This window comes from Leucopleurus acutus, assembly GCF_964270905.1.
Source record: "Leucopleurus acutus genome assembly, chromosome: 5".
Classification (NCBI taxonomy): Eukaryota; Metazoa; Chordata; class Mammalia; order Artiodactyla; family Delphinidae; genus Leucopleurus; species Leucopleurus acutus.
The window spans coordinates 87,798,854-87,814,191 of record NC_139147.1 but is presented as its reverse complement, the minus strand read 5'-3'; the positions used below and the strand labels follow the sequence as shown (position 1 = coordinate 87,814,191).

The window sequence follows — 15,338 nt, the reverse complement described above, 5'->3', positions numbered from 1 at the left end:
GCATTCTAAAAAAGTTGGCCTTTGACCCAGTGAAAGAACAAAGTTTTTACCATTATGTTTTGTCATGATTTTGTGTATTCATTCTTCAGGACAAGCAGTGGGAAGAGCTCTGTTATCAATGCCATGTTGTGGGATAAAGTCCTCCCTAGTGGAATTGGCCATACAACCAATTGCTTCCTGAGTGTTGAAGGAACGGATGGAGATAAAGCCTATCTCATGACAGAAGGGTCAGATGAAAAAAAGAATGTGAAGGTATACTGTTTGATCTTTAGCAACATAATGTACCTGACATAATGTCCTTAACTTGTTCTTTTAAAAAAATTTTTACAAGAAGATACTTTTAAGATACTTTTTAAGATACTTGTAAAAATTTTTTACAAGAAATACTAATGGAAGAACCATTAGTATTTCTATTCATAGCTTTTAAAACCATCACTAATATTTTGAATTTTCTAAAATTCTTTTGCTTCAAAGCTAAGTTACTGGAAGAATAAAACCTGTCCTCAACTAAATGAAAGTAAATTAGAATTAAAAGTTTATAAAATTTTTAAAATAGTGTTCCTGGTGAAAAGAACATTATTGAACTGTGTTGTTGCTGTTTAATCTCAAATCTTGTCTTTCTAAAGAAAACTTTGTTTAAAAAATTGAGCTCTGGAATCTGTTTTTGACACATCTGTGCCTTTAGAAACTGTTTTTGCCTTTGGAATATTTGGTAAGCATATTCATTAGTAAATGTTATAGCTTTATCAGATAAAGGCCAGTGGTAGTTCCCTGCCTTTCATAAATTTCTTAAGGAATTCAGTGGCACTAGATTTTTTTTCAGCCAAACAAAAATAAAAAGCAATTAGGATGCAAGATATTTACTCTGCAATGAAAGCAATTGGTAAAAGGCACTGCTTCTCACTATACTCACTTTCTCTTAAGTCGTAAGATCTCTCCCACAAATGCAAAAGTTCAGTGTGTGAAGATCCATGCTATTTTAGTTTTGGCTAAACTGTAGGTGAATTCATAGGTCTAGTCCTCCTTCTGTGAGTTTGCTGTTTGATCAGAGAAAGTAACTCAATCTGTCTAATACCCTTCAGATTACTTACAAACAATAAATAAGATGATATTTATGAAAATATTTTTCAAGCTTTTAAGCCATACAAATGAAGGAATTGCTTATTTTGTAATCAAGATAAGTAGCAGACACTATTCTAAATACTTGTAATAACTCAAATCTCACCACAACTCTGTCACATGGGTGCTTTTATTATTTTAATTTTATAGGTAAGGTATCAGGATTTTTTTTTTTAATTAAACTAATTTATTTTTGACTGCATTGGGTCTTCGTTGCTACGCACGGGCTTCCTCTACTTGCGGTGAGTGGGGGTTACTCTTCGTTACAGCGCGCTGGTTTCTCATTGCGGTAGCTTCTCGTTGTGGAGCACAACCTCTAGGCACACGGGCTTCAGTAGTTGTGGCTCGCGGGCTTCAGTAGTTGTGGCACGCAGACTCTAGAGCACAGGTTCAGTAGTTGTGGCACACAGGCCCAGCTGCTCCGTGGCATGTGGGATCCTCCCGGACCAGCGCTCGAACCCGCATCCCCTGCATTGGCAGGTGGATTCCTAACCGCTGCGCCACCAGGGAAGCCCAGGTATCAGAATTTTAATACATGTTTATAATTCTATCAAAAAGTTTATGAAAGCAAGCAGAAAAACCCCTACCTAACATTGTCACTGTGGAGATTCACTTCAAGCCTGATCAGGACTATTGTGCCCATTTGGAAATAGATGTTTCCCTTTAAAATTTCATACAAATCACAAAAGAACCATCGAGGTATGTGTACTGATGCCCTTTCCTTGATTATTAATTTTGTCTTAAGCCCTTTGTACTTAATTGTATGTTTAACACATACAAGAAAGGTAATGAACTAATGTGTGTCAGAAGTCATCTTGAGAAATAGAAATATTTTAGGAAATTTAAATGGAAAGAGAAGGCGTAGTCATTGATATAAAGCAGGCTTGTGTGAATAAATAACTGCCTAGTGACGTTCCTTTATTTTTCCTCCTTATTACTAAGCAATAAACTCATTTTAGAAGAGTCAGAAAATACAATTAGGCAAAAGAAAAGAAACTCCAAAACTCTTAAACTTCTAAATTCAGTGGAAATTCTTTGCTATAGAGTTACATTGGTGTTTCTCTGTATTTTTAAAACAAAATGGTTTTATATCATATATGCTATTTTCTTTCTTTTTTTAAATAATTTTATTATTTATTTGGCTGCACTGGGTCTTCATTGCTACACGTGGCCTTTCTTTAGTTGCAATGAGCAGGGGCTACTCTTCGTTGCAGTGTGCGGGCTTCTCATTGCGATGGCTTCTCTTGTTGTGGAGCATGGGCTCTAGGTGCACAGGCGGGCCAATAGTTGTGGCATGCAGGCTCAGTAGTTGTGGCTCGTGGGCTCTAGAGCGCAGACTCAGTAGTTGTGGTGCACGGGCTTAGTTGCTCCGCAGCATGTGGGATCTTCCCGGACCAGGGATCGAACCCATGTACCCTGCATTGGCAGGTGGATTCTTAACCACTGCACCAGGGAAGTCCCATATATGCTATTTTCTGATTTGCTTTTTTTCTCTTAACATATTGTGAATTTCTTTTCATACATACAATATCAATTTCAGGGGTTGCATGGGATTCATTGCCAGAGTTCCATTTGTTGGACATTTAGAATGTTTCCAGCCCAGATTATCGTTGTTGAATGGTATGAGTAAACGGTTTCAAGGCCTTATTTTTTTTCCTACTTGGTAATTTTAAACCTCAGGTTTCTCAAGATTGCTCAGATGGTTTTACTTCAAAAGATTTAAAGTTCTGCTTTTTCTACATGTTTTGCAGAAATAAATGTACCAAATCATAATATTTTAAATTTTTATTGAATTTTGTTACAAGTAGAGTTTTATTTTTTCTTTCCTTCCCACTTTAGACAGTTAATCAGCTGGCCCATGCCCTTCATATGGACAAAGATTTGAAAGCTGGCTGTCTTGTACATGTGTTTTGGCCAAAGGCAAAATGTGCCCTCTTGAGAGATGACCTGGTTTTAGTGGATAGGTAAAATTACATATGAATTGTTTTCTATGTATATATTTGTTTTTTTTTTTTTTTTAGAAATGCTGCTTGCTTCTAGCATGTAGTACGTAAAATTTTTAAATGTTCAGTTGCTTAAAAAAAAATGTTCAATTGCTGCTTTGTTCTCATTTGCTAGATTGTAATGGAATAGATAAGTTATTATTTTTTTGTTTTTTAATGGTTTCATAAAAGTGCCAATTTATCAGTTTAATTCTATTACAGGAAATTTCAAGAATTGTCACTTTTTCTCTAGACTGACTTTGTAGTTTGGATAATTGGTTGGGCCTTAGAGATTGTCTCATTCTAGATACCTAGATAGATAACTCTAAATAGGTATTATTTTTAATCAGTAATTATTCTTGAGACTTAGTTTCCCAAAATAACCACTGGACAGTTCATACAGCTTTTCATTATTCAAGAATTAATCGCATGCTTTTGTAATTTATTCAGGCTCTTCTGATTAACCTGCATTTAATATGTTTTTTCAAAAATCATCCTACTACACTGGTGCTTAATAAAATGGTAATGCATATCTCTTTAGCAGAGTCCTTAACCAAAAAAAGTAGTTAAATGATTTTTTAAAATTGTGGTGTGTTCTTTTGTTTTCTTCAGTTAAAATTTCAGTGTTCTATGGAAATCTTTATTTTTTTGGTTGAGTGTCTTCCCTTTTGATTGAAAGCGAGTTTCAAGTAATCAACAGAAATAGCTCAGATGAGAGAAGGTGCTTGGGAAATTAAAATATTTGGTTTAAATATAATATTAACTAATTTTTCTTTATTTCATGGCCAGACTGTATCCATGACCCCAACCTGTTAACTTGCCGATTTGTCACAGGACATATCAAGTCAATGTATAGACAGTTGGTCTCTACTTTTTATAGTATAGGTTGTATATTAGCCTAGGTTTTATTTTCTTTTTTTCCATTGCTTATTTTCAATCTTCCAAAGCATAAAGATTTAAAAGATTAAAATAGTGAACATGTTACTTGCTTTGTCAAAAATCACGAAGTTTTCTCTCTTTAGTAAATAAACTTTTTTAGCATTTGTTAAGTTGTTGATTGGACAGGCTCTGGGGGTTGTCAGCAGAATAGAAGTATATAAAGCACAGATTCTCAGCTTTCCACAACTGCTGTCTTGTAGCTGAGAAAGTAATTTAAATCTCCTAGGCTTCAGACTGATAACTGGTAGAAATCCTATCCTTTAGACTTCAACTAATTCTTAAAAGTTTAAAAAAATTATCTCTCTGTAATCTAAATTTTCTTTTTAAAGAATATATAACACAATTCTTATTTTATTCCCATTAGTCCAGGTACAGATGTCACTACAGAGCTGGATAGCTGGATTGATAAGTTTTGCTTAGATGCTGATGTCTTCGTTTTGGTTGCAAACTCTGAATCAACTCTAATGAATACGGTAGGGTCTAATCATTATTTTGTTTAAATGATAGGAAATGAAATGATGTCTGTTTTAATTCTGAAAAGTGAAGGAAATCCAAGTCATGGATTAGAAAGAAGCTTTAATATCAGAGGTGAACGAAGGGGTTTGTGTTTCTGTGGGATTGGAAGGGCTGATTTTGGTTTGATGGCTCTAGCTTCTAGTGAATATTTGAGTTCACGGTGTGATACATGTGTGTTGTTGACATTCACTGTGGTTATTTACAAGTTTCTGAAGGAATAGGCATCAGAATTGTTAGGCTGTTGGCTTAAGTCTTTTGAATAAAGTATAACACTCCCACCTCATCTCCCTATCTGGCAGGCAAGGCTTTTCATACTTTGAGTTTTGTCAGCCTTTTCCAGCTTTATCTGTGTGCACTGTAGGTTTCAGCTTACCTGTGTACACTATAAGCTGCTGTCAAACATAGAAGATTATTTATCCAGAATGTCTAGAGCCAGACTTATTTCAAATAAACTTTCCAGAGTTTCAATATCTAATATCCAAAACTATTGTATAATCTTAAAAAAATGTTATTCATCAAAAGCATATAAATGGCCAAACACCATTAAAACCTAGGTGTTACCAGCAAGACCTGTTTTGTCACCGTGTTATTAGTGTTTATATGGCCCGATCTATATCACATAAACCGTGTTGCTGTGACAACACTGACAGTTGTTTACAACCTGATGGTATAAAAAATAGGGAAATGTTTAAAACCTGTTTTAGAGTAACTGCATTATTTAGGTGTTGGATAAACAAACTTTGATACACATCCTGACTTTGGTACCTTTGTTTATGTTATTCTTTGTGCACAGGTCTTCCCCCTCCCAATTTTTCATCCTTCAAAAAGCCCTGTTGTCAGTACTTTTCAAGCCCATCTTTATCACCACTTCCTTCTTTATGGAGCATTTCCTAATTTCAATTGGATATTTATACTATTTATGGCATATACCTTTATTGTTTATTATGATGTGTTGTACATGTGTCTTACATTATTATTTACTTAGTCTAAATCTTCAAAAAGATGGGAGGTAGCTTTTTAAAAATATGGACTGTCATATCTAGCAGTATCTTTTGTGTCATGCATATAGTAGAAACCGATAAATATTGGTTAAATTGAATTTCAAAAAAAGACTGATGGGAGGAGTAGGAAAATCTTAACTTTTGCTTTCTTATATCTTAGTTTTGTCATCTTTTTTTTTTTTTTTTTTTTTGTGGTACGCGGTCCTCTCACCGCTGCAGCCCCTCCCGTCGTGGAGCACAGGCTCCGGACGCGCAGGCTCAGCGGCCATGGCTCACGGCGCCCAGCCGCTCTGCGGCATGTGGTACCCTCCCGGACCGGGGCACGAACCCACGTCCCCTGCATCGGCAGGCGGACTTCTGACCACTACACCACCAGGGAAGCCCAGTTTTGTCATCTTTGAAAGTTTAATGCTCAGAGTGCTTTGGGATCCTTTATCAGTGGGTGTTATCACTATTGTTAAATGGTTCAAACTTTGAGATTCAAATAAAGTTTCAAGTATAAAGGTAAAAATAAAGTAGCTTTAAAAAATAAACATACTGTTGGATATTTCATGTTTTTCAGGAAAAACAGTTTTTTCACAAGGTAAATGAGCGACTTTCCAAGCCTAATATTTTTATTCTGAATAATCGTTGGGATGCCTCTGCATCAGAGCCAGAATATATGGAAGATGTAAGTTATTTTTTTCTGTAAGTTTTGAAGTACAGTCATGTACATTGCTATCTGAAGAAACAATACATCTCATAGAATAGAACATCATAAGCAGCTATTCTCTTGAGAAGAATATAGTTACAGAAAACCTGAAGTGGATATGTGATAGAGACAGAGTATTAAGCTACTTTGAAGGAAAGTTATGTTATAAAAGTACTATCTAATCACTTTAGATCTTGAAATGTCCTTCTGTTTCTTTGTTATTGTTTTAATATTTATTTATTTATTTGGTTGTGCTGGGTCTTAGTCGCAGGCAGGCAGGCTCCTTAGTTGCAGCTTGCCAATCTAGTTTCCTGACCAGGGATCGAACCCGGGCCCCCTGCATTGGGAGGGCAAAGTCTTAACCACTGTGCCACCAGGGAAGTCCCCTGTTTTTTTAAATTCTCTATTTAAGTATAACATGACAGAAAAGTGTACAAATCATAAGTGTCCAGCTCAGTGAATTTACAAATTTGACACCTGTGTAAGGATCCAGATCAAGAAGGATCCAGATCAAGAAGCAGAACATTCCAGCACCCCAGTACCCCCTGTTTTTCTGGTTGTTCAACTTTATGTAATGGAATCACATAGTATCTACTTCTATGTCAGGTTTTTTGCTCAACATTACATTTGTGGTATGTATGCATACTGTTGTGCATAGCTGAAGTGCATTGCTGTGTGGTATTTCATCCTATGAATAACAGTTGATCTGTTCATTCTGATAGTTATGGGCATTTGGATAAATTTCCTGTTTTTAGCTATCATGAATAATGCTGCTGTGCATATTCTTTTTTTTTAATTGATTTTTTGCCTGTGTCGGGTCTTGTTGCGGTGCGTGGGCTTCTCTCTAGTTGTGGCATGTGAGGTCTGTAGTTGTGGCACGTGGGCTTAGTTGTCCTGTGGCATGTGGGATCCTAGTTCCCCGACCAGGGATTGAACCAGCATCCCCTGTGTTGCAAGACGGATTCTTAACCACTGGGCCACCAGAGAGGTCCCTGTGCATATTGTTGTATATGTCTCTTTGGTGCACATTGGTGTACATTTCTGCTGAGTATATACCAATGGTTCTCAGTGTAAGTGGCTGCATGATTTTGTCCCCCAGGGAATATTTTGGTTGCCACAATTAAGGGTGTGTGCTACTGGCATCTAGTCGGTAGAGGCTAGTGATACTTTTAAGCATCCTATAACACAGAACAGCTCCTGCCCCCAAACCAAAGATTTATCGGACTCAAAATGTCAATAACACAGGTATCAGTAATCCATGGGTATAATCTAGGAGTAGAATTGATGGATTACAGATTAAGAATATGCTGGGGGTTTATTGTTTGTTTTTTGGCCTCACCACATGGCTTACCAGGATCTTAGTTCCCTGACCAGGGATTGAACTCGCCCCCTTGGCAGTGAAAACAAAAGAGTCCTAACCACTGAACTACCAGGGAATTCCCAAGAATATGCTGTTTTAATAAATACAGCCCAAGTGTTTTCTGAAGTGCTCATACCAGTTTATATTCCCACCACCAGATTGAGAGTTCCACGTGATTTATATCCTTGCCAACACTTGGTATTTTTGTTTTTCATTTTAGTCATGCTGGTGGTTTAGTCATGCTGGTGGTTTTAGAAACTTCATTTTAAAAAGAGTAGAGAATCTGGTATTTGGTCTACAAATAATATTTAATTGGCTTGATACTACTTTTTCTGATTTTAATAGTAGTATGTGTTTATTATTAAAAAAAACTTAGAAAATGCATTAAAAAAATGAAATTTACACTATCCCATCACTATTCACATGTTAGATTATTTGCTTTCATTCTTCCCCTCACCCCCCAAATGGAAATTTTGCTTAATATGATGATTTATATCCTGTTGTTATTAACTCTTGCTTTATAATCATACTCTTTCAAATTGGGGTCTCATTTAATCATCAGAGAATTAGGAAATATCACCAACAGATTGTTCTTCTCCATTCCTATTTAGCTTAATTTTATTAAGTCTTAACATGGAGATCTCTTATCATAGCCATAATGCTAAAGGCTGGTACTAAACCCTAACTAACTTCCAATCCTTCTTCCTAATTTAGGTACCCAAGTGCTATTGTTAAACCTAAAGTTAGAGCTCCAATCCCTAGCTAATGCATTCTCCCCAATTTTAATTCCGGGTAGTTTTTTTTTTAATATTTATTTTAATTTATTTATTTAGGCTGCGCTGGGTCTTATTTGCAGCTTGTGGGATCTTCGTTCCAGCATGTGGGACCTTTTAGTTGCAGCATGCAGGCTTCTTAGTTGTGGCCTGCTAACTCTTAGTTGCAGCATGCGTGTGGGATCTAGTTACCCAATCAGGGATTGAACCTGGGCCCCGTGCATAGGGAGCGTGAAGTCTTACCCAGTGGACCACCAGGGAAGTCCCCCCAGTGTTTTTTAGAAGAAAAATATACCATCTATGTTCTGATTTCAAATAAAGATAACTTCATTATAGCAAATTTATTGTAGCACTTAATTTCTGATTTTAAAGGTATTAATAGCTTCACTGTAGAAAATTTGGAAAATAAAAGCTTAAGGAAGAAATTAAAATGCCACCTAGTTTTGTGGGTATTGCCTGCATGCCACCTGTTAATTTACATAAATATATGTACACATCATATACCCTTAATACAGAATTAGGAACCTTTCCCCATGCCATTAAACACTAATGTTTGTCTACAGTATGTTTCTTAATGGTTGTGTAGTATTTGATGGTCCATCAGAATTTTAAATTAAATGTTCAAGGAAGAATCATTAAGTTAAGAGGAAGATTTCCTGTCAGCAAGTATCAAACTTCATTTATTAGAATTTTTGGATTTGTTACGTATAAGACAACTGTTACCATATCATATAGTAACAATATCACTATAAGTGGAGTTTAGTATAGGCCAGTAACTGTTATATTTGTTTAATTATTAGAATTCTTTTAATACCCTGTTTTTCTCTAGGTACGCAGACAGCACATGGAAAGATGCCTACATTTCTTGGTGGAGGAGCTCAAAGTTGTGGATCCTTTAGAAGCACGGAATCGTATCTTTTTTGTTTCTGCAAAGGAAGTTCTTAGTGCCAGAAAGCACAAAGCCCAGGGGATGCCAGAAGGTGGTATGTATTCATTATTTCATCCTTTTGAAATACAAATAGATTATAAAAATAGCATGCTAGAAATTTTATCTTGCTATATACTAGGTTTTAAAATCTTCACCTAAATATTACAGGTGGGGCACTTGCAGAAGGATTTCAGGCGAGATTGCAGGAGTTTCAGAATTTTGAACAAATCTTTGAGGTAGGAATTTTGTGAATGTACTGACTAATGTAAAACCGTAGCATTGGTTGGAGAGTGAGCATAATCTTCTGTTTTCACTACCTACCTTTGTCAGTAACCTTTGGTGTTATTTAGTGTAGTTTCTGACACAGCAAGTAAAACGAGGAAAGTTGGAAGAAGGAAAGTCCCTGCAAAGTGGATGATCTATAAGAATGGAAAATTAAAGATTGTAATTTCTTCCTATTCTTTTTCTTTAATGTATTTGTGTTTAAATGAGACACTAGTTTCTAATATTTTGTTGTTCAGTGGGTAAAATATTCTATATTCAATAGTCAGGCACAAGATTAAAGAAATGTAATTGCTGTTGGAATGGATAATAGAGCAAAATGAAGATTTTTTTTTTGATAGAACATAGTTAATGTCATTGGACAAAAGTTAATTACATTTCTAAACTGTATTGTCACCTGTTAATTCTCCATGTTTTATGCCAAGTGTCCTGAATAAATGAATACAAAAATAATTAAGATATAGGTCCTGTATTTTAGGAATCTAAACTGCTGAGGTGCATGAATAGATAATGTGTGTGCAGCACTGGGGAGGGAAGATACTCTTATGTTTTGGTGTAGGTGTTTTATTCAGAGACATTAAAACTTTCTACATTGACTGAAAAATTCTCTAGCTGTTAATCTTCTTGACTCTAATTTAGCTCTTAGTTGTGCTTATTAGATTGCATATCTCCTTCTCATCCGCAGATGAACACAAATACTTCAGAAATGAAAAAAAACTTCCATCAGTAATTATTCTTCCTTATAAGTAGTAACTGTCTTAATAGTAAGGACATAAATGTTGAATGTACTTGGCAGAATTTTTAAAATTAACCATTTGCTCACTATCCCCTATTTTTAATTTGGTGAGAGGGAGAAAGACCATTAGGTAGATAAAGACAAGGTGTTTAAGAAAACCCGTTCTCAGGCCTCTGGGATATCAGAGGTCACTGGGATATCAGTAGGTGTCTTGTCAAACTAAGCTATAGGATATATGATATCCCAGTTACTCAAAGACCATTGTTTATCTTCTTTCCCTTTTGCTTTCACAAGAGATTCAATGCTCTCCTCACTCTTACTGGTTATAGTCATTTCATCCATGGAGAAAATAATTGGGGAGCATATCATTGTTTCCCTTGTCTTTTCTTATTTATTGAGCTTTTCTTTCTTCCTGTGTGTTTGTGTGCATGTGTGTTTGTCATTGATTTCTCCTACCAAATCATATATTGTTCAGTTATACATTTATACCTCTTTCATATTGGTTCCTGGTACAGCATTTGATTTCCCAGAATATCTCCTTGAAGAGGTGGGAATGAGAAGAATAAAAGATGTGCTGTAGAGCACTGGTTTTCAAACCCGGCTGATGATGAGAAACACATGAGGTACTTTAGAGAACTGCAGACTCCTGACTCATCTCAGAGACTAATCCAGTAGGGCTAGGATGGACCTAGGAATCTGTTATATATTTAAAGTTCCCTGAGTGATTGCAATAATCAGGCAGACGTAGGAACTATTCTTTTTAATGTTTTTAGAAGAAACTTGGCATTTCACTTTTTTGTTGTAAAAGTTCATTTGAGCATCTAAAAATTATATATGGAAAAAACTGTTTATGAGCAAGAGCTTTTACATGAAGTTGTGGAGAATGTTAGGCTTTAGAGTTTGAAATTTTTGTTTAAAATTATGATATAAAATGAGAATCAGCTAGAAATTATTTGAATTTACCTAAAGAAATAATCAGGTGGCAAAAAATTTTGTCTGGATGGCCAGACCTTTTTTTGGTAACTGCACTGACAACTCTTTTCAACTTTTGTCAAAGCTGAAATTTGTTACTTTTAAAACTAATTTTGGTAATTTATGATTTCCTATAAATTGGTGCATTTCTGAGAAATTATGATTTAGTATAAAATTGTTCATTTAAAAAAATTTTGTATTCCTTTTCTATATCTATACTTATATATATATATAGATAGATAAAGGATACAAGAAATATCTGTGTATTTTAAACCTTAATTGGATTTACCAATGATCTGATTGCTTTGCTTTTCCTCCAAAGACTTTGGTTAATTTATCAGTTGATACATAGTATTTTGGGGGTTTTATTCATTAAATTCTATGTTAATCTTTACACAAAGTTTCTTTCTGCTTTCATTATATAAGTGGGATTGTTTTTTGCTTTTTGGTCTTTAAGAAAGAATTTAGGGCCATGAATTTGTCTGTGAGTGTAGCTTTGGATGTATTCTATAGGTTTCAGTATCCAGTTTCATTGTTGATTAATTTTTAATGATAGCTTTTGGCATTTCCTATTCAATACAGGAGTTACTAAAATTCAGATGTTTTGATTATTATCATCTAACTTTTCTTGATTTTTTTTGCATTGTGATCACAAATGTGGCCTTTATACACATTTTCTCTGTTTTTAGAATTCAATATTGTGTGTGTAGTCTTATAAGATGATTTTTGTATAAAGAAAAACTGTACCAAGTTAATCATTTTATCAGTCTGATCTTTGCTATGGACCTCTTGAGATTCATTTGGTTTAAAAGAAGCTGAATATTATGAACTTTCAGGGTACCAAGTTAAATAAGGCTTGGAAATTAAATAAAATCAATCAAGAAAATCAATGTTAATTCTATTCATATGTTTTCTTGTTTTCAACCTATATTTGGACAGTGTATATTCTGAACACAGTTTAGAAATCTAAAATTTTTTTGCCCAAATATTTGGCCATTAACTATTCTTAATAGTTTTGTATCAGTGAATTTGTTGTGAAGGACATTCCTGGGACAACTGGTGAAATTTGGAAATGGACTGTACGTTAGGTTAATAGTATTGTCCTGGTGATAAAAGTTCTGAATACAGTAATTGTTTTGTGGTTGTATAGGAAAATGTCCCCATTCTTAGGAGACACATGTTAATATATTTAGTAGTAAGGCTGTGGTGGTTACAATGAACTGTCAGATTGTTCAGGAAGAAATATATACAGGTATGTATAAAGATGAATATCTATATAGACTTACCTATATAGATCTGCATGGAGAGAGAGAAGGAAAGGTAAACAAAGCTGAATGTTAACATTTGGTATATTTACTTGAAAGGTATATTGTGTCTTGGTGTTCTTTCTTGCAATTTTCCTGTCAGTTTAAGATATTTCAAAATAATACATTGGGAGTGGTAAATAGCATGTTATTGGGTATTTAGGGCCTTTTATCAAGGGGACTTGACAAGCTGGTTTATGTTTTTGTTTTTGTTCTTTGCGGTACGTGGGCCTCTCACTGTTGTGGCCTCTCCCATTGCGGAGCACAGGTTCTGGACGCGCAGGCTCAGCGGCCATGGCTCACGGGCCCAGCCGCTCTGCGGCATGTGGGATCCTCCCGGACCGGGGCACAAACCCCTGTCCCCTGCATCGGCAGGCGGACTCTCAACCACTGTGCCACCAGGGAAGCCCTGTATGTCTTAATTACACATAAATATTAATATTTACAAATTTGTAACTACATATGACTAAATCATCAGCTGTTTTCTGTAGATGTTATTAGAAAATGAGAAGATGATCATAATTGAGATGTGATTATTGTTTTGGTTCTAAATCTTTAATAAGTTTTAAAACAGCCTACAGGATACTCTGACAAGATGGAATTTAAATTGTCTGGTGTAGTATTTTAAATTTCTCCTTGGAAAATTAGAGTTCCTGATAAAATAAGTCTGGGAACTGCTGCATGCTATATATGTCTCCCATGGAGATTCATAAGTATATTAGTATATAAAGGGCTCTGAGAAACTGTTCAGTAAAGAACCTTTATTTAAATTAGCATTCCCTGGGACATCCCCAGTGGTCCAGTGGCTAAGACTCAGTGCGCCCAATGCAGGGGGCCCGGGGTCAATCCCTGGTCAGGGAACTAGATCCCACATGCTGCAACTAAGACCTGGTGCAGCCAAATAAATAAATATTTTAAAAAATAAATTAGCATTCCCTATACTTAGTTTGGAATAGAGTATTCCTTTTGCAGTTGACTTCTGATATTTTTCTGATCAGCGGGAACGTCAGTATGGGATACTTTTTAATTAGAAAAAGATTGCCTGTTTTCTTCTTTATACTTATTCACCAATGTATATTTTTGAATCAAGGAATAACTTGTATATTGCCTAATAACTTTTGGAGGTCTTTTCTTTTTCTCTAGTCTAGCTCTAATACTGTGCTGTCATCTACAAATTTGGGGTCTTCATTGCTGATATCTAGATCTGCTTCATCGAGGAACAGAATTTCTTTTAACTTTTTTTTCTTTTAAAAATATTTTTATTCTTTTATTATAGTTTTTGTGATGGTTAATTTGGCAATTTATGAGATAGTTATTTAAAGTAAAATCATAACTTTGTTTTGGTCATTAAAAAATAAGCAGTTTGAAAAAAAATAAGCAGTTTGCACTTTAAATGTTTAATATTTTGTAGTTATTGGTGGCTTCTGCTTTGGCATATACAGAACAGGAATACTGTAACTTCTTATTAGTAATCTCTTCAGGATTAGTGATAATTGAGTGATGTATAAATGAGCTTGACAATGAGCAAAAGTAAGGCTATGCACTGAAAAAAAGTAATGGGCTCTGAGTTAAGACATAAACTGTTAACTAAATGAATTACCCTCATGTGCCCTATAGCTAAAGAAATGAATCTGCTTTGTTTCCTATACCTCAAAAAAATACCAAAGAGAGAATTTAAAAGTCTCTTCTCTCTTAGTGAAATAATCATTTTAGAGATGTGACGGCTCAGCATAGATTATAAATAGAACACTGAATGAATATATAATATACTAATGATTTCACCATAACAAATATAGTGCTAGTGTATTAAGTGACTACCTTTTAAAGCTTAAAAGCTATTTATTTTGATAAAGGATAGTAATTACTTTCAGAAGTAATTACCACAATTTGTACTGGTTTTATATTAAGTTCAAGAAGATGAATTCATGGAAATATTGGAGAGTTGGGGAGTATATCCCTAATTTGATGTCGTGACCCAGATGAGTGTTCTTGGTTGTTCAAAGACCAGATAGTATTTCTCTACACTTGCGGTTGTTTTCAAATGTTATGTCAGTACAGAATTGGACTTTTCTGTGATGTAAAAGTGAAAGGCCAATTTTAATTTAATAATTTTGCTAGCACTTAAATGATGAATCACAGTAAATGTTTTAAATAACAAGTAATATGCACATATATTGAAACTGAAACAAAATTTCACTAAAGAAATATCCATCATCATATGTGGTGCATTCTGATGTATTCTCTGTGTAAAAAACACAGGTCATGAAACACTAATTGATTTGTACAACTGTTAGTAAGTTGTGAGCTACAGTTAGTGAAAGTGAAACATGAGATAAGGCATCATTCTGACCTATATGCACACACTATATAGTCCAATGACAATAATGGGATTATCTTAGAAATAGCTTTAGATATTTTTCTATAAACAATTTAAAATATTACTTAGGTTGTTTGCTGTTAAATAGTATTTTTCAATTTGTTCAAGCTTTAATCTGTAGAAGTCCTTTTTACTAACTTTATGTGAATCGTATCGTTCATTTGTTTCAATGTAGAATTCTATTTCATGGCTTAAGAACTTCATGAGGTTTTCATTGCAAATATGAGAAAAATCAAGATAGATGGACTAGAAGTAGATTAAAGGTGATCCAAATAAAATTAGTAATCCTAATAGGAAACCTTTTTTAACATTGAAAATAGTACCTTTTTTTATTTATTTAAAAAAATAATATAGTCAA

The 15,338-nt window shown here is 34.7% G+C and overlaps 1 protein-coding gene across 1 annotated transcript in view; it reads left to right on the top strand.

Annotated features, from left to right (window-relative positions):
- Positions 1 to 15,338, top strand: part of MFN1 (mitofusin 1) — a 34,035-nt gene that overhangs the window by 5,644 nt on the left and 13,053 nt on the right. The window contains exons 4-9 of the mRNA XM_082840553.1: positions 90 to 252; positions 2,959 to 3,083; positions 4,405 to 4,513; positions 6,120 to 6,227; positions 9,211 to 9,364; positions 9,478 to 9,545. Of these exons, the coding sequence (XP_082696679.1) occupies positions 90 to 252; positions 2,959 to 3,083; positions 4,405 to 4,513; positions 6,120 to 6,227; positions 9,211 to 9,364; positions 9,478 to 9,545 (727 nt within the window). The remainder of the gene's footprint in view (positions 1 to 89; positions 253 to 2,958; positions 3,084 to 4,404; positions 4,514 to 6,119; positions 6,228 to 9,210; positions 9,365 to 9,477; positions 9,546 to 15,338) is intronic.